Here is a 27,697-nt window from a genome sequence, read left to right as displayed (position 1 = left end):
CTCGGGGTGCATCAAGAGCCAGGAGAGCAGAAGAGGACTCTCTGCCCTCTGGCCACTTTGGCAGGAAGATGACAGACCCCCAGGTGTGTGCTGGCCAGGGGAAGCCCAGCCTGTCCTTTTCCATTGAGGAAATATTAAAGAAACCTTCTGCCAGCACCACCCCAAGCAGTGAAACCAGGAATAGAAGTAACTACGCTGAGAGACCTCCAGCCCTAAAAGCAGGGTCACCACTGGCCTTTGGTAAGTACCAGTTATAACACTTAATGAAAATACTCCTTTCTTTTTAACCCCTGAAGCTATCCCATTGGATTATGTAGAATTTTTATTCTTTAGCTTTTGTAGGAATCTGGGATTTCCCTAATCAGGTGCAAATCATTCATTATATAAACAGAAATAATCTTTAAAAAATAATTTGCTTTCAACCTTGCAGTAGACTGGGCTCTGCTTCCAGCCTTTGGTGGGATTTTGTACATTATGAAGCTCCAGTGTCATTGAAGAAGTGGGTATGCAACCTGAACAGTTATTGCGGGTAGCTCTCTTCATTAACAGTGAGAAGTGCTTATTGTAAACAAATACAACATCCTGGTGTCTCTCCCTTTAAAAAACAATACTCTAGTTATTAAAAAAAAAAACTGCCTGTCATAAGGAAGGACAGGCGTTCAAACTCAGGAAGCTAGCCTAAAACTGCTGCAACTTAATGAAGTTGTTGGAGTCTCACTTGTACCAACAGCTGACTGTTGTCTGGAATTACAGCCAAATCTCATATCAGTACAATTTTCTGATAAATCCAACCACTCATCTTCAAGCAGAAGAAATGGTCTGTAAGGGTAATGGTAGCTAAGGAGTATTAGAACTCAATTGCTGGAACAAGAAAAGAGAAAGCATTTGTGTTTAATCATTTCTCCTTATCATCATGGACACTAGATCCTCTCAAGAACTAAATAAAACCAGCTAGTAGAAAACTAGCATGACTTCAATCTTAGCAAACCAGGAAATGCATTAGCCTTTTTGACTTCAGTTTTCTCAGTTTAGTTACTTTGGCCTTGAGTGAACTTTTACCCCCACAGAAATTGTCTCTTTTTTTCCTTTAACAAAGACCAATGGCCAACATTTTCTGGATTTAGTATTTCTTCTTCTTTTTTAATCTACATCTTCTGTGAAAAGGAGATGTTTTATGTATACAAACACATCCACTTAACTGAAAAATAACCTGTAGTTTTGACAGAAAATTTTCTCTCACCTCTCGCTCAACTGCTTTCAATGAAGCTTAATGCTACACTTCATTTTTTGTAACACAGAGAGATCCTTTCATGGATCAGGGCCCCATTTCCCAGGACACTGGATGAACCACCCAGTAGTAAGGGAGAGAGTCTTTTTTCAAAAACCTGGCAGTCCAAGTAATCATTGCTTAATCGCATAGTTTCAGCTCTTTTTATGTCCAAACTGGATACTGACCTGGACTGGAAAGCAAACAAGACCTAAATCGGCAAGGAAACTACAGTGAAGCGAGCACCACACTGACTAGTGTAACGTTAGTTACCAGCTGGGCTCGAGCCCAGTCCCACTATCACTGCCTCTCAGCCATGCTTTGCAAAAGACTTGCACTTTCTTGTTCACCTTGAACACAGGGCAAGATCACTGTCTCTGTACAGAGCTTCTTTCCTGACCATGGGGCAGAGCCAGCCCACAACACATCTCACAGCCATGGGAGCCCCAAGCATTGGGGCTGAGTATACACTCACTGCCGTTGTGCCAGTACCTGCGGCTTTCCACAGAAACCTGTGTATGGGGGAGAGGGATAGCGTGCTACTGAATTTTCACAGAACTGCAGGATAATTGAGGTTGGATGGGACCTCTCAAGGTCATCTGGAAGTCCAGCCTGCTGCTCCAAGAAAGGGCAGCTTCAAAGATAGACGAGGTTGCTGAAGGCCATGGCTAGCGTTGCTTGGCTGTTTCACCACTGGTACTGTTGGAGGACTGCAGCATTTAGAGGTTTCCTAAAGTTGCCAGTGCAGGTTGGACCTGAACAACAGCAGACCCAGGCCATGTTTGAAATACGGTCCTGAAATAAGCGAGAGCTTGGTAGTTTGTAGAGGTAGACAAGGACGTAGTTGATGCTGGTGCAAGCGTAATGGGGCTAGTGTGCTGAAGGAGCCCAGTTGCCAGGTTGCCAAAGGGGGGAAACGCTGGCGTGGGCTCTTGTGGGAGTGAGCTTTTGTGAGCTGAAAGTCCTTTCCAGAGGGCCCATGGCAGTCACTTTGTGCCACGGGATCCAAAATGAGACTTTATAACACCACTGAAAATGAAGTCAGTGCTGTTCATAACATGGACCATAGAACTGCATTTTAACAACATGAGACTCTTCTCTGGGAACAAAGAAGCGTGACACAGACAGGACCTTTTTATATTGTCTGTTTCGTGATCAATATGTTGAAGCCCTGTTTCAGTGCATGTCTCGGCTCAGCGTGCTGCTCCAAGCACAAGGTCTGACAAATCTGTATGCAGGATGTGGTGGGTTCCTAGGATTACATTACTACACTGCCAGTACTGTCTCATCCCAAATTGCTCCACCTGAGAGTACAGTCAGTTTTTCACCTTGAAAGCAATGCAGGCAGAACAGCTAGGCCTTGCCTCTGACTTCGCTTCATCTCCTAGCCAGAGACTGTAGCTGCAGCAAGAGAATATAGTCTCTTCTCTCCACTGCTAGAAAGCAAGGTTGGATTAATATACTTACGGCAATGTAAAATGTTAACTAATGAAAATAGTATATACACATGAAGATTCACTTAACTGTCACTGGAGTTGGGAAAACAGGAAAGATGTAGAGATATTCCAAAATGTTGTTGTATGTTGCTTTTGCAATTGATCAAGGATGTTTAAAAAAAAGAATGAAAATTAAGCTTTTTCACTGTTGATTGCTTACTAACACCAAAGAGATGCCTAAGCTTATTACCCTTTGCTTTCCCAGCAGAACTGACGATTTTTGCAGATAAGGTTAATTTATTTCAGAAGTGCAATACCCTATGCTGCACATCTTGGGATAATTGCTGTATTTCATCAAAGTCATTCAACTTCATGCCATATAACACTGGTATTAAATAAGTTGTGTAAATAGTCAGTCATATGTAGTTTGGCTTGGTAGTGGCCAAGGTCAGGGAACTTAAATGAGCTAGGGAACTTCTTGGAAAGTCCAGGACGGGACACAAATCCAGCTGCTTTCCTGGAACAGTTCAGCAGCAGCAAAGAAGGAAGTACTACAGGTCAGGGCTGAATTATATCTTACTATGGATTTTAAGAACATTTCCCACATCTCATATGGTATGTATCTGAGTCAAGCCATGATCCATATGAGAGCAAGAACTGGCACCACACGCATACTCATGGCTACCAAAAGGTAAATACCCAGGCCAGAAATTATCATCCAGCTCATCTGCTGATCCAGGCAGTCTAGGTACCAAGATCACACTTGTCCTGAAGTCTAAATCTAGCCATTAAGAGCTGAGGAGATGGTTAGGACCGGAGGACCAGAAGATGCAGAATGTCAGAAATGAGGGACATAGACAAAGCTTACCCTGGAGTCCTTTCCCAAGAAAACCCAGGGGTGCAGGACTGGATGACTTCTAGAAGTTGCTTCTAACCTAAATTATTCTATGATTCTTTGACAAAAAAGATGTTGTGATGTACAGTGCCAGCCTCTCATGGAAAGATGGGGCAGGACTTGATCATGTATGAGAAGATCTCTGGGTGTGACTCCTAAGTTCACAGGTTTTTGTGAGTGTAATTCCAGTGGCACTTGGAAGAAGGAGTGTGCAGTCTTCTCAGGAGTGTCCGACTTCCCAGTTGCAGTATTAGCCATTTGTGAGTTTACTGCACAAACACAACTACTAGACTACCTGGAATAGCAGCTGTTGATCTGAAGTCTACTGAAATTTTTGAAAGACTCTTACCAAGTTGAAAAAGGAATAGTGAACAAGAAGACATTTTAGTATTCAGTCTATGCTTTCCCTCTCTTCTTTTTGTCACAGTGCCTAGAAAGCATAACCATGGCCTTTGCAAGTGACACAAATAAATACCCAGCAAGTGCTGATCTCTTCCCTAGTGCCAACTCTTTCATTTTACACAGAGAAGACTAGCAGGCCTATTTCAGAAGAAATCCTTCTTCTGAAATTCCTGGGAACTTGATTTCAATGTGCTTGAAAGTACATCTGAAATAATTGTTCATTACTCCCCCGGTTTCTGTCAGTGAGGTTCCACCAACAGGAGGTTCTTTATCAAGTCAAGGAGAGCTTAGGATAAGGATGTTACACCTAGGAAATTAATAGTAAAAGCAGTAACAGATACAGTAATTTTGTCATTCTGCCTGTGTTATGCCCCATTATGTTAAGGACATGCAAATTAATAGGAATACAACTGCTGCTTCACACACAAATGTCAATATGGTGATTGCTTACTTCACCCTTAGCAACACTCCACCCAGATTTATTGCAAAAGAGGAAATAGCTGAAGGAATATAACTGAACAGATACCACCTGGCCAATATCGCCAATTCACCCCACCTATTACAAGGGAAAACAATCCACCTAAAAAAAAATAGAAAAAAAAGGTATAGAAGTAAGAGAAAAACAGCACAATAAAAAGCTGCTTGCACTTCTCAGTGACAGACTCTTCCCTGTTCACAGCCTTAGTAAGACCCTAAAATCATAAGCCTTATGCTTACAGCAGGTCTGTCTCTCTCCAGTGATTACACAAAAAGGCTTAAAAGGAACTTAGGCCATCTGAAATAACCTCCTGCTTCCAAAAGGAAATCTTACTATCTTGCCTGAAATTTCCCATCTTTTCCTGGGCAATTGAAAGTCAAGACAAAAAGACCATTTTGAGCCACAAGTCAAAGTCATTTTTGTGCATGACAGTAACAAATATCTCATGTTGTGCCAGGCTGAAATGCCATTGCCATCCCTGAAAAAAAAAAAACCAAAAGAAAACTGCATTCTCTGGAGGAAATTTTACCCCGTGCCAATTCATAGGTATTTTTCAGAGGTCTCTGCTGGAGTCACATGAATATGCACTGAAAAACACTGGCTGGCCTAAAGAGCTACCACCTCAGACAGTCTCCTTGCTTGTTCAGGACAGCAAGCACCAGAGAAGGTTGCAATGCAAACAGGGCTAGACCTTGGGGCTCCTAACTCTCAGATATGTGCTTTAAACTCAGTATCAACTACCTTCAATGTTATCCTCCAGAAACTTCCTTGATTTTTCCAGTGTCTCTTTAAGGTTCATGACACTCTAATTTGCTTCTTTGATCTCAAACAACAGATCCTCCCACTCCTTTTCACCAGTTCACAGAGACATTGGTATTTTCCCATCTGCCTAGGACAGTATTCCATTCCCTCCCTGTTTTTTCTTCTTTACCTTATCCATGCTCATACGTAAGTCGTGCTCATCACTGGGGTATGTGAGCATCTCAAAGAAAAATTTTGAGGAGGAAAGTTGTGTATGAAGCATGAAGACATGTGAAAAGTCTTCTATAATTTAGAAAATGCCAGCGTCATTCTTAGAAAGCTTTAATCACTGCCCATAAGAGCACTTTGCTCAGGTACCCTTATGTTCTTCATTACTGTAGGATATAAGCACCATCAATTCTGTAACATATTAATCTTTGCAGCATCCCATCTAGCAAGGGAGTGCAACTAGCCCTTAATTTAGGGATGGGGGATTGAGATAGAAACCTTGGGCTAAGAAGCTATGCCAACACTGATATCCTCTGAGTTCTTGAGCAAATCATTTAACCCCAGCCCCATGCTAGTGACCACTCCTAGGTCTATCCTTCCCCTTTATCCCACAAATATTATTCAAAACCTCACCTGTTTTCTCATCAGAAAACTCAAACCTAGTTGATCCTAAAGGAATTAAATGAGTCCCATTTTGCACAATATGCCTCAAACACAAAGGTGGACCTCATACCACGTTTTTAAGGTCAGCACAGCTGGACACATGCAATTGTGTTTAGAAGTTTATCCAAAGACTGGTGATAATTTGAAAAGATAACATTTGAACAACCATCCTTTATTGACATGAGGCTTTGGCTAATTTCCAGAGCTCTTGTAACTGCATTTTCTTCATGTCAGCCTTCTGTAAAATTCCTATTGTGTGGGCTTTTACTGAGGGCAGAATTGGGCACTTTGTCTCCAGATGTTATAATTATCATTGCTCCGAGGCTGGTTACAAATAGAACTTGTTATTTCTTCAGAAAATAAAACTCTCACAAGTCTAAAAAGTTAGATGCTTTGCCAAAGCTAGATACTGCACCAGAAGTAAAATATGTATTAAAAAAGGGAGTTTCTTCCTGTACAACCTGTTGGGGTTCTTCACACTTGCTGCTATTTAGATATGAGAGGGAAGAGGGGAACAGCCACAGGTGCTGCAAACCCCAGAGCCTAGATGTGGGTGACTGCTCAGGAGTGCAGTCCGTTATTGCATTAAGATTTTAATGTTCTTTGGTGGTAATAGCAGACAAACCTGTGCTGTCACATTCAATTCAGGGTCATGCTAACCATGGAACCTGAATTCCCCAATGGGTTGATTATGCTTATGTGTTGCCTCTTACTCCACCTTTCTAAGCAAAGAAATCCAGACATGAAGGAAAACTAGATCAAATTCTAGGTTTGCCATTAAAACAGCACAGACCCAGTTATCTCATCTCTGAAGAGTCAAGCCTGAGCCTTGATTGCATCTACCAAACGCAGTGGATAAAGCACTCAGAATTAGGGCTTGTGGTGAGGCTTTAATGTAGAAAAGAACGTGTAAGAGAATGGGAGTATTTGGTATACCGCTCTTGGGATGCTAACAGCCACAGACAGCCCACTGCCTTGAACTACGAGGCTTCCCAGCATGTTATATTTCAGTGCGTGGCTTTACAAGGTTACCTTTATAAAGAAGAGTAAGGACTCATACTACATTAATGAAGGCAGAAAACTAATCTGAAAAATCTTTGCAGTGGCCCTGCTACACATGGAGATGATGGTGTTAGTAATAAGGCAACACCATGGCAGAAGAAAGATCATGGCTTCTGTGACCAATTTCATCACCACTCAGGGTCAGGTGTCCTAGCACATGTCACCATTGGTTACTGCTGAGGTTACCTTCAGCTCCCACTGAGACTGTTTGTAACACCCATGCTCAAATCTAAGATAACCTTATGGCTGCACTTCATAAAAATGGGCCAATATACACTTCTCTTATGTTTGTTATGTCAACAAGATTGTGCTGATGATTTCATGAAGATGACTTGGCTGTCAGTGTCACCTGTCACAAAGGCAGATGGGAAATTTGACAGCCTGGGCAAAGGCTGCCTTTAGAATTATCCAATGCCTAAATCTGAGCAGCAGGCAGCCCAGATGTAGAAGAAACAACAAATGGACCTGAACTGGGGAAGACACTGACCTTTAGCCTGTTCTCTGACCCATCTTCCTATAGGGTAGATGTACCTATAGGGATGTTTAAGAAAGGACCACATTTTTAAAAGCATTTGGTGTCCAGCAAATTCCATGATGATCTTGCTGACAGATTTTCAGAGCAGCTCCATGTTGAAGAATTTTCACCAGAAAGTGGGTACCTCTAGGTTTGCTTTATTAACAACTCAGAGTTGGGCCATCACCTCAGTGAGTGGCAACTAAGCGTTACAATTGTCACCTTATATATGTTTCTATAACAATTACATGATTATCAAAATCCACCTAGGGTTTCCACTGTGTTCTCAATTCTTCATTCTTCTGGTCAGCAGAAAGTTCTTGATTTTCCATCAGTAAACTGCTTCTTTGCATTCCGTTTCAGTTCTTGTTTATTGACCACATAGACCAGTTCAACCACTGGTCTGATGCAAGATCATAAAAGTCATTTATTTCCCTTCTATGTCGTTTCACAATGCTCTATTTAAAACCATCTTTAAATTCTAAGAATCTGACCTCTTAACTTATATTATGAATGCTTACCTTACCCTTATTCTCATCTAATGTCTACATCAGTTAAAATGTCTTAATCAGCTGTTCAATTATTCATCTTTTCTTACTACATCTATCTTTATCTACTGATTAACTCAACTGGTGATTAATCCAGTCATGGGATAGGGCTATACAGGGACAAAATGAGCAGTGTAGCATGGACTTAGATTAATATAAAACACCTGTAGTTATACAATTCATGTAATATATCTTTTCTGAATTACCCTATACAATAACTATTCTTAAATGCACAATAATATTCAAAGCCTCGATTAACTATTTGCTAACACTCCATGTCTACTGTACTTCTGAGTTCTTCAGAAAAGGCAGCCACCAATTTCGATACTGACAGGGAAGCTGAGCTCCCTTGATCATTTGGTTGTGTATCCTTACTTCTATAGTCCTTTTTTTGAAAATCTCCCACAAAGACCATTGAAAGTTTTAAGGTGGAAGGAAGCGGAGAACAGGCTAGATTTTGAGGATCATGCCCCTGCAACATGGAGTCATCCTGGCATTGATGCATAGCACAGAAGGATTAAGGCCATTTTAAATATGATCAGGTTTGAATGGTAAAGTATCTAGACCACACCCATGTTTCTTTTTTTCACACAAACTGGAAGGTGCACCGAACAACAGTTGCTTTATTGAAAGCTGTCTTGTGCTGCATCCTTCACAGATTCCAGCAGCAGGAGTCAGTTAGACTGTGACTTACCTTCAGCCAAAATGCTTCTCCCTGCCACATGTGCTACACCCATGGCCAGGGCAAAGAAAGTGCAGGCAGCTCGCTGCAGACCTACTGACAGCCCAGTTTCCCTCCTGGGTGAGGACATAGGACGTGAACACCTGGAAGGCAAAAGAAAACATGAGGAAGAAGAAGATCAGCTATGCGATTTCCCAGCGGGCCATCCACTTCATGGTGAGTGCCTCTATATCCAGACTTTCTCCCAGAGTACCCAAAACCACTGCTGTTATCTCACAATGATGTACATGGCAATACCTAACAACAAACACCACGAATATTTCTACTATTAAGCTCCTGGCTGAGTCACAGGGATGGTTCTTCAGTCTCACTCTCAAAAACATAGACAGCCACCCTTTGAGCTAAAGACCTATCTCAGGTCTGCCAACCCTACCAATTTTAGCGATAGGGACTGCTTTGGGTATTTATTGCCCTCCTACTTGGGTTGGCAATCTACGGAGTTACCATGTTCAGCAGCCTTGCTCCCCAGGTCATGCGACGCCCATTTCTTGGTAAATGGGAGTTGCACAATGCAAGGAGCAAAGCTGCTGAACGTGATGAATCAGCTTGATGTGTTCTGTACACCTTGGACCCACTGCATAGGTGATGAAGAGGTCATCAGCATGCACACAGGCAAACTGTCAATGTTCAATAGTCTCTGGCATGCAAGATGTGTCAGGCACAATTTTCAAGCCTGGCCATGTTGGTAGGTCTGCTAATTTCATTAGTTGTGAGCACTGGTAAACAGCAGTCTATTGCTTAGCCAAAGCAAAGGACAACACAAATATATTTTGCCAATATGTTGCACAGGGACTTTAAGCTAAGCAGGATGCATGGCACCTGAACAAGACAAGTTCCTAACAGTCAGAGTGCAATTTATTACTAGCATGAGACAAAAACTTCTTTAAGTTCTTCAAGTTCTAGGAAAGGTTAATACAGATGATTATACTACACTCCAGAAAAGAGGTTCTCAGTAGCACCAGTAAGGTGTTTTCTGCATGGTTTGTTATTATTCACTTCTTTCTGAAAGAAAAAAATAAGCAATTTCAATTAAGTCCAGTGAAGACTCCTAATGGGCTCATGTGACTGCAGATGCAGGGTAACTCAGCTGGCTTCAGTGAGATCCACACATCTTCCTTGGCCCATACTCTGCAAGTTGGCAAAGGAAACATTTATTTCTGTGAAATACATTTGAAAGAAAAGCCTTGTTCCTGCTGCTGCTGCTATGGTATACGTGAGTCTTGTGACAAGCTGCTGTCACCTCCTCCTCATGCACGAGACAGCGTCTGTCTTGAGGAAGAGAGAAACCTTGTAACATAACTGGATATTTTAGCCTACCTCTGCCCCGTAAGCTGCAGGCAGCTGATGGCAGCTGGGCAATATCACGTTGCCTCCTTGCAGAAGAGCCAGGGCAGTATCTATCTGATACTCAGAGCTGCCTGTGAGTGCTAAAAAGGAGTACATTTCATGCGGGAGGGAGTCCCCAGCCATGGGGTTCACACCAGAGCTGGGAGGTGGCTTTCCCAGGGTGACAGAGGAGGGAGGCAGGTGTCCCAACTCAGCACTTAGTCTCATTGACCAGTGGTCAGTACCAGCCTCATCAGCAAAGTGGGGGGGAAGCATGTAATTATCTGCACAAAACTGAGCAGAGCTGAGCAGGCATTTTCAGCAGCAACTTATATTTTAAAGGCATTTTAAACAAAATCCCTCTGTTCCCTGGTGGCAGTGGGGTTTTGAAACCAAGCAGAGGTTTAATGATCTGCCATTTTCTAGGCCACTGGTTCCCGCAGTTGCCGAGCCTTTGATAGAAACTGGCTGAAGGAGAGGGGAGGATCCTAAAGCACTGGACTGGCATTTTCCCTGTGGTGCACAAACAATGATGTTTTGGATCCCATTCACGCACTGTGTCATTCTTAGCAGAAAGCTGGAGGCCTGGGTTTAAAATCTTTTCCAGCATCATAAGCTTCAGCCTCCTTCACTTTACGTTAGAGGGGAAGAGCTGGCATCTCTTTTTCTCCTGCCTCTGGCTGTGGCTGGTGTCACCTTTCCTAGATGACGTTGGCAGCAGCACCTGCAGGAGAGGTAGACTGGCTCCATCCATGGGAGCAGTCTGTAATCCTTACAGCTCGAGCTGATAGCAAATGAACTTCTGTTTGCATGCCTATTGACTCTGTGGTGCTTCAGATGCACTTTTGGCATGGTTGCTATAGGCCAGTTACGGATCCTCTAACAAGGCACCCAGGCAGTGCCAAATGCCCATAGCATATGCCATGGAGGTGTCCCCAGGACCTCCCTCACACCCACACTGAGGATGCCTACAAATGCCCAGGGAAGTGGCACCAACCTCAGCAGCAGGAGAGCTTTCTGATGTGAAAGATATCAGAAGTCTTGGCTGGGTGTTCCCTCATCCCTTTCTCACAGCCCACCTCTATCTACATAAAACACCTGCATAATTTGTGAGGAAGGGCAGTAGGCTCTGACTAAGCATACACATCTGTATAGTTGTCAGGGAGCAGAAGAAATCAAGCGTGCTATGCAATCACCTTGGAGGCAGGAGGGCTGGGATTTGCCTGGTGCTTTTTTGGATAGGAGGAGAAAGATGAGGAGGAGGCTATGACAATATGCCCTTCATGGGCAGGTGGTCTGAGATAGCAAGAGCACCCTGACTGTGACTTGGAGTGTGAATTTTGAGCATATTTTCCAGGAAACCCTGTAACACTGTAGTGTTCCTAAAAATTTGCTTTTCCCACAAAATGGCTTCTGCGACTAAGTGGTTTAGAAATGCAGTGGCATTTAAACTAAATGGATTTATGCCCTTATCACAAACCATTTTCAGGAAGGAAGCCTCTTGCACTTTGAACTTAGAGGCTGCATTGGAAGCAAAAAAAGAGAAAAGCCCTCATATGCTAGAGATATGCTGGTAGTGGCATTTAGTTTTGCTAAGCCCTCAGTTGAATTTGGAAGCCTTCATTCTGAATGTTGGGTGCCTTCACCTGTGGCTTTCTGCGCAAAAAGCTCAGCAGAACTTCTTCGGAAAAGCCGGTTTTTGGGAAGCAGCACTGATAAAACCCATTTTAGAAGGAGACCATTCTGAGAGAGGCTTTACTTCGGAGCTGTGGGTACAGACTCTGCTTGGGCCAGCTCTCTGTGAAATGATTAATTGCTGCAATTTTGCTATGTGCAACCACCATCACTGCCAGGGTCTTCAAAACTTAAGAACAAGCAGGGCAGACTCCTGTGGCTGTCGGTCAGCATCACAGCAACATGTCCCTGGAAACGCCCAAGTTAAATCCTGAGCTCCCATTTTCTTTTTAATTCCTTCTCTCTGCTCTGTGTGATGTCCTTGAGACTTGACCAGTTCAGAACAGCTGAGCACTGGAGCCTGAGAAGATTACATGCCCCCATGCCTGCCCGACCTACGGCAGCTCCTGCTGGAGACTGCCATGTACAAGATCAGAGCCTAGCTCAGATCCTCATGGGCAATTCTTTTGCAACGTCTTTTACACATGCTGGGTCTGATTGTATACACTTGTGTGTGTGTGCTGTAACTATTTACATCCAAAGGCAGTGGATGAGCATGCCCAGCATTGCACATGGGTAATGGTTCCAGTCCTCTGCTCCAGTGAGGGAGCACTCAGTGCCTTGGAGAAGCCAGATAACAGCATCACCTTAAGACACTGGCAGATGCCCAGTCTTGTGGGATTACTTCTCTGGGCAATAATTCAGATACAAGGTAGATCAGGCTTCAATAAATGGAGCTGGCTCCTAATTCCACCAGAAACTGGGGGTTTCAGGCCATGGGAACAACTGGACAATGTTATTTCCTGCAGCTCATGTCTTCATTATTCACTGTAGAGGAGGCTGCCATAGTGAGTCAACATCATCCAAATATTTCCATAGCAGAAATCCTCCGCACATTGCTGACTGGGAGCTCAAGGATCTTGTTATTAATCTAATAGTTTTATTATTATGGTAGCATCTCTGATCCCAAAGCATATTGACAAAATTCTGGTGGCAATTACCATAAAGACAACAGGAAATATAGAGATGATCTCAGTCCAGGAGAACTTCCAGTATAAGTCATGTTCCCTCTGTATTGATGCCAGTTGCAGGCATCTTCAGCTTAGTGTTTATGTTTTCTCTGAAGCTATAAATTCATTTGTACTGTTCATTTATGGACAACATGGTCAAATCCACGTACCCTGTGAAACAGCATGGTTTATCTCTCACAGAACAGTCTTTTCCCCAATATGCTGACTTATCTTAATGCATGTATAATACACCCAAGAGACAATGAAGCACTGTATAATCACAATCACAGACAAATATTGGCTGCCCAGAATATGCCAATGGCACTGCGAGAAAGGGCACAAGCATCCCATTGTCCTGCAGAACAAAAGGAAGCAATTCTAATTGAAAAGGAAAAGCAGGAGGAAAAAATAAATGCCTATATATATAATTTTGCTGCCATTAGCTGTCTTACCAGTCTTCTGTTTGTCAGTGTGAATAGTCCCTGCAGCCCTGTGTCTCTGAAGTGCAGTATTCCTATATACATTTAGAAATGCAACGAACAATTGACCTTGTTTTGGTGGGTTTACCTGAGGCATTGTTGAAGACTGGTTCTTTGTTTTTCTCCCTCTTTGAAGACTGGCTCTTTATAATCACACCCTGGACATTAAATGAAAGGCATGAAACCTGAATCCTTTACTCTCACCCTTCAGACTATGTTCACATAGATGTCTCACTGATATAAGTAAGCACTGAAGAAAGCAAAGCTGTCAGCAGTTGGGGGACTATCACAAATTCTGTTTGTGTTGTTTCTTCATGTTTTTTGGGGTCTGGTTTTTTTCAGTTAAAGCAAATGTTAGCATTCAATGCTTTCCTTGAACAGCCCCTTCTTTCCTGGGAATTTTGGATCCGAAGGGTACATTACACAGGACCCAGAGGTTAATTTGTTCCTGCTAGTCAAATCTGTGTAATGTGACCACTTGCAAAGTTGATGGCACATCTTGATAAGCTTATTTCAAAGGTCTTACAAGTACTTATTGGCTTCTCCTAAATTGTCTGAGAACTTTGCATTACAACCTCGGGATTTGGTGCTTTTAATTACTGTTCTTTAAAATTGAGGGCAGGCCTTTTACCTACTGTAAGTGCTTTATGCAAGTGCTTTATGCTGAAATGGGAAACAGCAGAGACTACGCACTGAAATAATGATGGAATTATGCTTTCTTGGAGGGAGAGCAGACTCTGAGGCAGAGATGTAAACAAGCATGCCTGATGTCTAGAGGTTGCAGGTACAAATAACCACAAAGAGCAGGAATAAAGTAGAAAACAGGCTGCCTGTGCAACCTGCAATAAGCTCAGCTTTCTGCATGGGCAAATGGCTCCTTTCTGACAAAGGTGGTTGACCAGTGAGTGTGGGGAGAGCTGTGGGGAACCTGTTTTCCTCGGTGCAAACCATTATTGGATTAGGCTGGTCACTCCTTTCTCATCTTTAAGGTGAAGTTTGGCAACAGCTAAACATTCGAAGAAAGTATGTTTCGTGCCTGAGATTTAGCTGAATGGGGAAACTACACATAAATCTACCCCAAATCCACTTTGACCTGAAGGAGTTCATGAAGGTGCAGGTCATTTAGCCTGGGTACAGAACTGATACCAGGTGTTGGAAACTAACATACGCCCGTGTCAGTTAGGGTCCCTCAAACCATGGCCTGCATGCTCCCTCCAGATATTTGGCTGACCACTGGCTGTGCCAGAGGTACACACAACACCATCTCAGGGCAGCAGCATTTGTAAACACCGTCATCTCTTTGCTGGCAGATGGAAAGAGTGAAATTCACCAGGGGCTCATGCTGATGATGAGCACCATCCTCTGCAACGAACTGCCCACATGAATGGTTTCATACGTACTGTCTACTCCTTGCCAACACCTCTGACAAGCAGACTAAGAAACTCCCCTGGCCGCTGCCATGCAGCTTGCTTAAACAGATTTCTGGCCTGGTATTTTTAGCATTCCTGCTCACACTGCCTGAAGTCTGTACCTCTCTGCATTTCAGCCTTGCTGTCAGGTGATTAGGCACTGTACTCTGCACCAGGGTGGACGCAAATCTCCATCAAGGAGTTTTGGACTGAAGGGAAGGAAGTCAAGCCTTTAAAACTTCAGGTCGTGCTGCTCTGGCTTAACTTCTGCAATGCCTGAATGGCCAGGAGCTGTATACTAAATGTTGCATTTCACTAGCAGGAGGCTCTATTCAGAGCACATTGTACATATCCAATTAGGATTAGTCTCTCTAGCTATGCCAGCCTTTCTTAACAAAGGCTGGAAAACCACTTTAATAAAGATTAGCCATACTGCCATACTCCCACCTAAATACAGAAGCGCAAGCTCTTTTGAAAACTGTGAGCCACCTCTTTAGCTAGGAGAGGGACTGCCATGGGCACATGTCTGTACACAGACAAGCACATTTTGTCCTGATGCCATCAGCGCTCTATAATAATTCTTTGACAGAGTTGCAATTGTTTTTGCTGTGGTCTTGGCTGCCATGAGCAGAACGTCACCACAAAAGAGTAACATTCAGAAAAGCAATGGGAGGGAACCAGCTGGGAGACCCACATATCTATAATTGGGTGAATTAAAAAGAAGAGGGAGATGAACTTCTTTTAAAGAGGCTAAAAGGGAAAACCAGAACTTAGCCAAATATAATGAGGTTCTTTTTCAACATTCCTGATTTTCTTTCTGAGAAACAAATGATACAGTCAACTTTGTTAGAGAAAAATATACTTCTGAGGATATGTAGCTAAAGCCATTTGCTTATTTACGATGTGACTGCTTTCTCTCTTCTTGTCAAAGAAGTAAAATCTTTGGATCTGGTTATTGCATAGCGTGAGAGGGTGTCTGTCCAGAAACGACAAAGAGGATTGCAGCAAGATAAACTGGTCCCACCAGTTTTCATCTACCTAGATTACATACTCCAAAGCAAAGATATGCCAGCACTGACTTCCAGGCCTTCTCCTGGGTTTCTAGTTCCTTATCCCTCCAGTGTACGCACCCTTCTAATAAGACCAAGTAGGCTTGATACAGTCTTGGCCTGCTAATGGGCTAAGTGCAAATGGGAGATGCAATTGCAAAGATCTCCCTGAGGCAGCATTTATCTAGCTGGATCAGGTATTCAGGGCAGCTGAGAGACAGCAGTGTGAGATGTACCATAGGCTATTTGCCTACTATAGACTACCGTCCAGAATGAACTTGCCCAAGTATGGCATTGCTGCAGCTGCATATCTTTTACTTAGCAAACTCAGGTACAAGCAGTAGTCTTTGGTATTGATTTGCTCATACCTCTAATATCTTGTAACTGTGTTATACTGGACAGTGGAAATAAGCCATAATATGCTAAGCTGAAACTGTATAAACAAGCAATTGCAAATCAGACTCCTTGAGCTTAAATTCCCTTACTTTTTAGGAAAGGAATGATGGGGGGGCTTCAGACCATGTGGATATTTGGAGGTCAGAGATCACATAATAAAATAAGTTAGGAGGGACCTCTGGAAACCATCTTGTCCAACCCCAACTCTAAACAGGGCCAGTTTAAATCAGGTTGCTTAGGCCTTTGTCCAGTCAAGTTTAGAATACCTCCAAGGATGGACACTTCTCAGCCTCTCCAGGCCCACGTCAGACTACCGTTCATGGTGAACACATTTTTTCCTGTTATGTAATCAGAATTTTCCTTGCTGCAACTTGTACCCATTGTTCTCATCCTTTCACTGCGCACCTTCAAGAAGAAGCTGTATTTCTACAAAGTTCAAATGTTTCAACTTGCTCCAAGTCTGACCTAGTAATAAAGCCAGATCTGCAGAGGACAAATGGAGCCTGTTACTGAATTTAAAGGAGCTATACTGCTTTATCAGCGTGGAGAATCTGGCCCTTCCAATGTCAACGGTAAGGCAACGTATAGACAGCTGTATCTCTAAGCATCTGCAAATGCTGACATATTTAGCTGCCTGGTATTTTCAGGCTTGGTTTCAGCAGTCAGCCAACCTGCAAACAACTTTCACAGAGCATAAAAGCACACTTGAATATCCCCAACTTTTACATAGAAAATAGCTCAGGAAACTCAGACAGAGTCTTATTTCCCCAGAGACTCTAGAGCCACGTTTGTAAAGCCAATGTTACACTTCCAACACTTTCTAGTCTTATATCTTCCACCCACATTCTTTATTAGACTGTAATCCTGAACGCTGTTGTTTGCTATGGGATCTCTAAGCTAAGGTCCCAAGGCAAAGGGAAGTATCAAAGCTACATTCAGAGAAAGTTTCATCTTGCAAGGGAAAATGTTACCATACAGTCTTAGATTTTTTGTACTTTTTCAAAGTTTTGTTTTTTTTAAAAAAAAAACAAAAAACACACAAAAAAACCCCACAAAAATAGAATGACTGATTACTTATAGAAAAAAAATGTACTCTTCTAGATTTCCTACTGGCAAAAGCCTTGATTAGTTCACAGGAGTCTATTTTGTTAGCAATTTAATTTTATTTCCAGTTGAAATCAAAGCCTGTCCTTCAGTCTCTACTGGCCCATAGCTGACCTCATGTTATTGTATTTTGTTTAATCTGATGGGTTTCAGCTTTGAAAAATCTGGTTTCAGTAGGATTGACACTTCTGAGCACTGTGTAGATCCTTCCCTTACATGAGAGTCTTGTCTGTAAAACAGTTCACCTTTCAAGAAGGAAAAAAGTGGAGGATCTAAGAGTGAACTGATATGGAGTTTCTTTTGTCCATCACCAAGTTATCTGAGTCATTTTTATACCAAAGAAGCTGATGTGAGACACCAGAAACTCACAAGCTTGTTCTCTCTGAAGCCATGCTCTCTAATCCTGGACACTTAGCTGCCAGTGGGACAGAGTACAGTAAGATTATCTGGCAGATCCATTCCCCATCCCATCTCCAGCACAATTTAAAATAGTCAAGGCAATGGGTCCGACTCTCATAAGATGTCTCTGCTCAGCTAAAAGTTTCTTCCCAAACTTACACCAGCTGTGCACAGCCTTTGTCTTCTCATTCTCATATATTCTTTGTAGGATAAAGTTTGCAGCTCCTTCTAGACTCATGATCTTGACTACTCAGTTTGTTCCACACCTTGGCCCTGTAGAGATGGTATTGCATGGTTTGTAACAGCTGATTTCTTGAGTCTATCTAGGCTGACTAATCCAATGGACTTTGCACCAAACATCCTGCCAGCACCCACAACTAAGCAAGCTGGTAGCCAAGGATAGATATCCGTATTATGGTCCCTGTCTCTGGTGTGTATGAACATACTCTCTATGGAGAAGTCCTGCAGCTAGCATGGCCTGATAATGTAAATCATTTTTTTCTAATCCAGGTAGTATTCTCTGGTTTGGGCACTAAAAGTCTTGGCCTTAGCTTTGATTCCACACTACGAAGAGGAGGTGATGGCTGTCATCATCTGTGCTTACAGGCAAGAACTAATGATGATTGCTGTTTGCATGATGCCCGCTGCAATGACATCTGATGCAGTTGGTCTTTGGCATTCACTTCAATCCCATCATGGTCCACTTCAGTCATCCCATTTCTATAGAGTCTAATTAATGTATGAGACAGAAGGGTTTATACTGGGATAAATCATTGTTTGCTGTATTCTGATGGGATACTAAAATATACTTTTTTATCAGATGTGACAGATTTTAAAATGCAGAAAACGTCTTTCTTGCTTTGTATAGTCATGAAATTATATTTCAGTTCATTAATCTAATATATTAAAAAAAAAAATGGGGCTTTTTTTTGCTAATTCAGAAATCTTCCTGGAGGTAGGTAGGTTTGTTCTCGTTCTCCTGAAGGCTTTCTGACTGCTAGAAGGTACATAGACTGCCTGGGCATACAAAACCTGGCAGGACAAGAACCCTGCCAGAATCCCAGATATTTATGTACAGTTGGGACCACAGGAACAAGGACGTGGTCACAGTTCGAGCTTGGATCTCTTCCTCCACTCAGAAAATGCTGGAGGTAGACTGCAGCTTCTCCCAGGTTTGTGGAGCCAGTCTTCTACCCTGGATAGACACAGGAGCTCAGCTCAGTGTTCAGGGAGACATACCGAACATCTCAGGGCCTCAAATTTCTGAGACCATGACAAGGTCAGAACAAATTTCACTTGTTGTCGGGATCTGCCATATGAATTGCCTAGTGCTAGAGAAATATAAATTCCATACGTTGTAATGATACAAATATAGCAGAGAGATTCATTACTGTATGACAGAACATGATGTGCTTGACAGAATATCACCTTGGTACTCAATCTATCTAACCTGTCTCCCAGGAGGATATGGAGGCCAGCCCCCGCAGAGAGGTGTGAAGTGAAAATCTTCCAGACAAGAGACACCATTGTGAAGTTAGCTCTATCATATCTACAGGGGACATAGTGTCCTGAGATTCATATTCTCAGCACTGATATTTCCCTTTTAATCCATATAGCAATAAATCCCCCTTACAGTCATCTTTTGGGAAGGTTCAAGTAGATGCAACTTTGTAATTAGGGCTTCTTAGGAGAGAGTGCCCATTGCTATCTTCAGCATAAATGCACAAAAATATTTCTCATTTCAGATCTCTGCCCCAGTAGTGCCAGCAAGATTCAATGTAAATAGCATTTTTCCCTTGGGGCTGAAGCCAGAGCTGCAGTCTAATGAGTAGTACTTTGATAGGCTGGTGAAAAGTCTAATGATATGGATTTAACTGTGTTGGACATCAGCTTTATTAGGCTGTTACTGAGATATGGGAGTATCGACAGTGTTTATGATAAATTACGCTCCTCAGTTATTCTTGCATGACTGGTTTCCTTTCAAAGTACCCAAAAGATTTAGAAAAGATGAAATATTCACAATGGAATACATTTACTTACTGATCCCCAGATATTGTCTCCTAGACACCTTCCTACCAAGTCAGCGGACAGAATTTTTTATTCCTTATTTTCTGTGTCTACAAATTCACAATGAAGTTTTGATTACAAAATGAAAAATGTCATTTTCTGGTTGGCACAAAGCCCAATTTATACTGGCCAAGGCGCTTAGTTACCTTTTTCACTGCTTTAGCCCCCAAAAGGAAATGTTTATACTAACGGTTGAACAAAAGGGAAAAAAAAGTACAAAGTCTCTTTGAGGGACTAAGCTAACCTTCTCTGGTTAACTGTTCCCATTAGGAAATGTATGCCTCTAGTTACATAGTATGAATTGGTAGTTGTCATCAGAGAATGGAAGACGAAAAGCAGTTATTCAAAAACATAATTTTCTCGAGCAACATAGTGTCATTGCCAATTACTTCAGGTCATTGAGTAGCAAGCTCATCATAGTCACTAGTGATATTAGAATTTTTATGCTCCTATCAGGCTGCAGTTTTCCAAGCTCAGCAGAACAAACCCTGAGACTCACAACACTTGGGCGATGACTTTTTGCGCTGGTCATTCAGTGTCAGCTGGAAGATACTCCATTTGTGTATCAGAGAGGATTCCAGCCTTGGGACAAGGCTGAACTCCACGTTCTGCAGATCAGCTACCTTAGCTCTCACTTCTGCTGCTCTTTCCTCCTCCTTCTTGCAAGACATCATCCCTTCAGCATCATTTCAGAGCAACCTAAACCTTATTCTAACTTACACCAAGCAGCTTACAGAGTTCATGATCTAAATAAAATACCATGGTGTAGGAGGGCATTTTCAAAACAGTGTAGGAGTGCTGAGGGAAATCTTTAGAGTGGTCACACCACAGCAGGTGAAGGAATGAAGCAGTCTAAGCGTCCCCTTAGGAATTCACAGCACCCAAAGTTCCCCATATGCTGCTCCATGGGTTTTAAGGCCTTGTAGTTCTTAAGGTTAAGCTTGTTTAGAAAGTCCCCACACCACAACTGTGTAGTCGGGAGAATACCATGACTTTTCTTTGTAAGGTAACATTTTTAATGCCACTGTCACACTGCAGTGAAACTGCTGGCTATCCCTAAATACTGCCGAAGGAATGGTATGGGAAGAGAGAAGCAGTCAGTCAGTCTGGAATGGCTGACTTCCTTCCACAGCGTTCATGCATTTTGGGTACTCTTTGATCTTGCTGGCATACAGGAGGAGGAAATTCATCAAAATTGATAGAGTGACAATGGAATAAAATAATACCTCAGAGCTTGAAGAAAGCCTAGTAAGATCAGTATGACAGGAAAAGACAGGGATGAAAAATTTATGAGCTGAAAGAACGATGGTGATTCATTACAGGCATGAGAACAGCACCCAGACAAAACGGCGTATCTACTCTTTCATTCCGTTTACATTAAGGATTTCTTCACAAGTAGTTAATAAGGGATTATAAATTAGCAACAGATGTGTGCATGTGACAGGCGCAAAAAGGGGTCAAAGGTTGGTCCAATACTAAAGGACTTTGATGACAAACCCATTGCAGGGCTAGCCTGGTTAAAATTCATAGGGTTTTGTAGCTGTTGACATGCAATGGATCAATGGAATTAGCACTTCAAACGGGCACTTTTGACTCACTCCTTGAATGATAACGGAGTTCATTCACATTCACTGCTAGGTCAGGAGACAATCACCTATGGTAAGTAGATCTCTAGAAGGTGCTATCCTAGTTGCATAGAAATTTACAGAAATTGCTGGATCTCTGAATCTTCTTGTGGACCTGTGAGCCTTTTCCTATAAAATGAGATACACCTTTCCTTGTTTGCACAGTTGAGAGGAAAGGGAAACGGAGAATTCGAACAACATTCACAGCTGAGCAGCTCCAGGAACTGGAGAAGATTTTCCAAGTGACTCACTACCCAGATGTCCATATTCGCAATCAACTGGCGGCAAAGATAAACCTCCCAGAAGCCAGAGTTCAGGTACATTGTGTCTCCAAAAGCCTATGCTCACTGCACCAATTCTTTATTCAGAGTACGTTCGTAATAGTTTATGCCTGGGTGACAGCACTAATGAAATACATAACCTTTCTGTTACCTTACGGAAGAGGCCAGTATCACTGTTCTCATTTTACAAATACTGAAAAAAGTATTTGTTACCCAGCTGGGACTAACCAAATGGGATTAATCAAAGGGTTAACAGAAGCTCTAAGCATACTAAATGCATAGCAAATAGGTGTTACAGATGGTTATGAGCAACCTGTTGGACTCTAGAGACAGAGCGTCCATTTATGAAAATATTTATTAATCATTTATCAACCTTTTATAGACTAATGTACATCCAGTACAAACTGTCATCCATATCCGTCTTCTACAGGGTCTCAAAAAAAGTGAAAATAACTGCCCAAATGAAAATGCTTTCTTACTGTTCTGTATTTTGATAGCACAGGCTATAAATGCCCTGGCTGTAATTTCAGTGCACGGAAACTAATCCAGTTCCCCCAGCTGTAACGTAGTCTTGCTGACTGAGCTCAAAATTGACCCCAAATGTTTACTGCATATGAAATCTGCTACATTAAAATATACATAACACCATGTATTGGAATTTGGTGTTGTTTACCAGGCACTGTTGTGATGATTTTTGCACAAGGCAGTTTCTGTACTTGCCATAATGCTAGAGTCATCAGTGTACTTCTACGCACATATCTCACTCTAACAATCAAAGTTCAACACAGAGCAGTTTATTGACTATGACATGCCTGGGACTATTGACTAACCATGATAATATTACTTCATAGTTAGGTGACAGGAAGAATTGGAACAGCATAACTGTAATATGCCCATTAGTGATACCAGTGCACCCACAACGCATTTCCAATGGTATAAAGCACAAGCTGGGCTACTAGTCAGTGTTCCCAACAGAACAGCAAATCACATGAAAGAACAGGACAATCTTCTGTTTAAAAAATTATTTATAATCTGTAGGGGGAAAAATAAAGAAGAGTTATCATAGGAAACATCAACCTGAGACATACATGAAGGAAGTAAAAAGCCCCTTGTGTACAAATTGCAGATGGCAAATTCCCAATTTAGACAGTGTCACACATGACACAGTAAATTCTGCGTTTGACCTCATCTTGGCTGATAAAGGGAAAAAGGACCACAGAACTAAAAATTAGCAGTAGCTTAGGTACAAGTTACAAGTTGTTATAATTTTGATTGATTGCATTTGCAATATATAAACAAAATAGAGTGCAGAGAATTCGTATATGCTCTTGGTACTTTGAAATAATAGTTTTGACAAAGCTAAAAGCAGTATAAGTCAAATAACCTCAGAGAGATAATTTAACTGGGAAAGAAAAAGTGAGCAACTGTTGGCTAACCAAGTGAAACATTTCATAACCATGAAAAAGCTTGTGTCCTCCAATCAAGAAACAAAGGTATGATTGCTGTGAAACAGTTTAAGTGGATAGACGGAATTATATCTCTGCATATGTGCATGCCTACCTGCAACACAAAATGAAGGATGCTGAATGAGTAAACGTTAGAAACAAGAAATTATAAAAAATGAATAAGCAAAGCAGAAGGATACAGGCCATAATTTTGGTCAGAAACATTAAGGGTCATCAAAAACTCAATAAAAGTCCATTAAGAACAAAAAAAAAATAAGTGAACAATTATATTGATCTGTTACTTTATAGAAACAGTGGGACTGTCAAGGATAATGCAGAAATGGCAAAGATGTTCAGTCATAATTTCTGCTCTAACCTTGGAAATAAGTCAGGTAAGGTGGTAGTATCACACGATGATGATGAAACACTTTCCATAAGGACAATGTTGAACAGCAGCTGCTACAGACAGATATTTTTAAATCCAGACATCTAGGTGACTTACCTCCAGTAGTACTTAAAATGCTGCTTGAGAAGCACTTTGGGTCATCAGTGCCGATATTTAATCTGGCCTGGGGCACAACACACATTCCAGGGGCCTTGAAGAAATCTAATGTTGTGTCAGTATTTAAAGGGTAAACAGGACAACCAGATAATGACTGGCCTGTCAGCCAAACCTTGATTTTTGGCAAAACAGTAATAAAGCTGATATGAGTCCCTGTTAATGAAGAATTAAAGAAATGGTAATATATTTAATGCTTTTTATTATGAGACTATTGGTGACAGTTTTAGACTGAAAGAGAGTAGATTTAGATTGGATATAAGGAAGAAATTCTTTACAATGAGGGTGGCAAGACACTAGAACAGGTTGCCCAGAGAAGCTGCAGATATGCCATCACTGAAAGTGTTCAAAGTCAGGTTGGACAGGGCTTTGAACAACCTGATCTAGTGAAAGATGTCCCTGCCTACAGCAGGGGTGTTGGCCTAGATCATCTTTAAAAGGTCCCTTCCAACCCAAACCAGTCTATGGTTCTATGGTTCTATGATTCTATGATTCTATGATTCTGTGATTCTATGATTCTATGATTCTATGTATTTGGTTGATAAAGGTAATAACATTGACGGCATGTCACTGTAAAGACCTTGCCTTGGTCCTACACTCTACTTGGATTAAGAAAACAGAGCAGATCAAATGGCATGTGCTAGTAGACGAAAAGCTAGGTCTGCAACAGGTGTCCAAACGCAAATGAAGACATTTCAAAGGTGGTCTTTCATAGGAACCATTTACTGGCACAAATGAGAATTTGAACTACATAATCAGTAAAATCTTTAATGGTAGTGCTATGAAATGGTAAGAAGATTAGGGGACTGGAAAATAACGAAAAGGTTGATTCCTTAGTACTGCAAGCTCCGGATCACTGGTCATGTGTCTGCAAGATAACAACAAAGGGACAGTTGTACAAAGCAACAAATGGAGGCCATTCCTACAACATGGGGCATGCCACTCTCCTTCTGCATTTGGTTTTAGTCCTTGGCCAACCTGCTGACCACTGAGAGGGCAAATCAGTCTTTTGTGAAATCTCAGGCAGCATTAAGGAAGCACTTGTCCCTGGCTTTAGCACTGGTGTGACTTTTGTGAACACACATGGGAATACTGTGCTCTGTCTCAGTGCCATAGCTCAGGAGCACTGGAAAAATTGTTAGTAGCATGCAGAGAATAAATTATATCAGTAGCTTGATGTCTGTGGTAGACAGAGCATGGAGGAATAGGTTTCAGTCCCCCCTCTGCCCTCTGCCCTCAATCACTTTGTCGGTGTTAAAGAGGAGTCGTTTTTATGGTGCTGTTTCATCATATAACTCCTGCATGGTAGAAAGGGAATGGAGCAGTTCATACAGACTAAGCAGTTCTCAAACACGTGCAAACCCAGATAAACAGGACTGTCCTTTCAGTAACCTCAGATACTGCTAACTATCAGCAATACAACAGAGGGCTCCTGGCATTCCCATTACTTCCTGGGCAAGAGTTGCAGAAATAACTGAGCTGCTCATTATTGGGTTTAAAATACACACATATTTACATCCAGCAGCATCTGGTTTTGGTCACTAATACCTTGTGTTCATGTGAATCACTTGCCTAGAAAGAAATGTTTACATTCAAGCAGCAAGTTCCAAAGCCAGCTAGAAACTACAATGAAAGGGGGATTCAACTTTTCACAGCAATGCAACAAGATGCACTACTGTGGCTGCACAATAAATACTTGTGTGCCTCAGTCAGAAGCCAGGCAGGTCAAATCAGCTGCCAGATGAAAGAAACTCCCTTGAGAAAATTAGTTGTCAGTTTTCCAGTGCAAAAGACATGGTGGATAACATACTCAGACTGCTGAGTGATTTAGAAGGTGGTATCCCCTTGGGTCTTTTACTTAGGTCCCTTATGTGAATTTCAAAATGTTACCAGCTAAATATAGGAAGGACTCTTACTACGTCTCCACTGGTGACACATTTTTATTGCAGCCCAGCAAAACATCTAGGTGGGTCTTTTCCCAGTCTGTTCACCTGAGAACAGGGTGAAAGATCCCTGTCATGCAACAAATCGCACCTCCTAGAGAAAACAGAATGCTGTGTGCCTTGACTGCTGCAAAGCTTTGACTGTGAAAGGATCTGCTTTTCCAGGAGAGCCCTGGAAGACCTGCTGCACCCTGTGATGCTGTCTTGCCTTGAATAGGGAGATCCTAGCCTTTCTGTCAGCTGTGAGAGAAAAGAGGCTGTCATGATAGTCCAGAGATCCCACATGCAATGCAAAGTGTGAAAGGTGCTCTGTCGTATCCAATGTTTTCCTGTAGGTTCAGTCCCTGGTTCTGCTGAGCTGGAGGTGAATGTTTTCTGATGCTTATTTAGAGAGTAGGGAAAGTAGTTGGATGCGAGCAGTTCCTTCTGCACCTCCTGTTCACTTGTGTGCCTTTTCTTTCTTCCCTGTATCCAGATCTGGTTCCAGAACCAGCGAGCAAAGTGGAGGAAACACGAGAAATCTGGCAACTTTGGTGGCCTTCAGCATCTGACAGAAGTTGATTTCATTCCTGCTCCCAAGTCAGATATCACAGTGAGTATCAAAGGCTATGTATAAAGCCACTGAGGGACAGACAGCTATCCTTCCCCAAGTCATCTCTTCGCATAGGACTATGCCAAATAAGGAGGACTGGAAAACCAAAAACAGCAATATGATGAAGAGAAATTCCAGCAAACATGGTCAAATAACACATTTCTTCATGAAATGAAACCTGTTTTGTAAATATGCCATAAGGTGTCTCTTGCAGGATGCCCTTCTGCATTTTACTTCTAAATCACTTCCCTGTAAATCATGCTTTGGATCAAAATATCTTTACCATCAGAAATTTCCTGAACAGGAAGAAATATGACATTTGCAGCCACAAAGCCATGTTTCTTTATAGACAGTATCTCTTTACAACGTCCAGCCTTGTTAGGCTGACCAGCACTTTTTGCTGTTGACCTATGTCCTTAGTAAGTCCAGGACAGTTAATATTGTCTAGGCTGGCACACAGGCTCTTTCCATGTCGAGAGTTTTTCCATGGCTAGAACAAAGGGTATTTTGCCTTGCTCACTAGGTTTTAGGGAGTCTATTCTTCTAAACTTTTCTTAATTACAGAGCACCAGGGAGATGAATAAGGTTGATCGTAAATTGTATCTAACTAAAAGTCTGTATTGACTCACCTGACACTTCATTTTTATTCTTGAAAGGCTCCTAGCTTGATGCCAAGAAAGCTCGCTGCTACCATCCCTGCCATGGGATACTGCTCACCACTGCAAGGGCAGCTGACAACTGCCTGGCTGCCCAGCACACTCTCCTTCATCCCCCACCGTTTGGACCTGCTGCCCTTCCCAAAACCATACTTGCTCTTCAACATCCTCTCCCCTTACAGCACACCACTACCCCACAAGTTGGAAAGGAGCAGTATCTGTGCCAGCTCCACATAGAGGAGGATACAGGGGAGTGGGGGACTTTGGAGGCATGCTTTTCTTGCCCATGACCATTTTGGGGGTGTGCGGTTCCTCTCCTTGAAAAAGCTTGCCAGGATGATGGGCAGCCTGTGACACAACGTCAGCTTGCTGCAGAAGTGCCACCACGAGTCACCATAGCCTAGCAAATATGGGCATGAGCCACCAGGGACCAGAAAGGAGCTCCCCGTCGACCTGAGGAGCAACATACTCTGAAGAAACCCAACTGCTCAAATGAGAGCCTGCCCCTGGTTCACCAAGCAGCCCTGCAAAAGGACTGGGGTTTTACTCAGCCCTGAGACAACACTGGATGACCCTATTGCCCTGATGGCTTGGGGTAGGCAAGATGCCTGCTATGAGGTGTGTGTGGCCCCAAGGTCCAGCCAAAAAGGCTTTCCTCCGCAGGTTTAGGTCGCTTTCCTCATACATTCTGGTCCTCATGTACTGGAGTGGCAAAGAACATATTTAGGTCAAAAATCAAACTTCCAAGGTACTTTTTTTTTTCCAAGTCGTCAATGAGGGAGGGGGATGGGTTTGATTTGCTGTCTGTGTTTTTGACTTGAATAAAGGGGCACAAACACAATTTCAGCTTAAATATGACAGTCTGAGAGGGGTAGCAGTGCTGAGCTCTGGATTTGGTATCATGAGTCTCTGGGGGCAAGAGAATT

At 42.4% G+C, this 27,697-nt stretch overlaps 1 protein-coding gene across 1 annotated transcript; it reads left to right on the top strand.

The window, feature by feature from the left end:
- The first annotated feature begins 68 nt into the window (after positions 1–68).
- ISX (intestine specific homeobox) lies at positions 69–27,216 on the top strand. The gene is made up of 5 exons (XM_087767882.1): positions 69–240; positions 8,674–8,913; positions 21,461–21,612; positions 25,999–26,115; positions 26,772–27,216. Exons 1-5 carry the CDS (start codon positions 69–71, stop codon positions 27,006–27,008), a joined length of 918 nt encoding a protein of 305 aa, XP_087624008.1. The 3' UTR covers positions 27,009–27,216.
- Positions 27,217–27,697: the final 481 nt, after the last annotated feature.

This window comes from Nipponia nippon, unplaced genomic scaffold (assembly GCF_047370975.1).
Source record: "Nipponia nippon isolate SJK-2023a ecotype South Korea unplaced genomic scaffold, ASM4737097v1 scaffold_3, whole genome shotgun sequence".
Lineage (NCBI taxonomy): Eukaryota > Metazoa > Chordata > Aves > Pelecaniformes > Threskiornithidae > Nipponia > Nipponia nippon.
Note: the sequence above shows the minus strand (reverse complement) of the source record. Positions and strands in the feature narration are given on the sequence as shown.

Bases quoted from the DNA above. Each gene is read 5' to 3' on its own strand.
- ISX (XM_087767882.1), top strand. From the start codon at position 69: ATGACAGACCCCCAGGTGTGTGCTGGCCAGGGGAAGCCCAGCCTGTCC. The intron at 241-8,673 runs GTAAGTACCAGT...CATCCTTCACAG, and splicing joins AGGGTCACCACTGGCCTTTG to ATTCCAGCAGCAGGAGTCAG. The intron at 8,914-21,460 runs GTGAGTGCCTCT...TTGTTTGCACAG, and splicing joins AGCGGGCCATCCACTTCATG to TTGAGAGGAAAGGGAAACGG.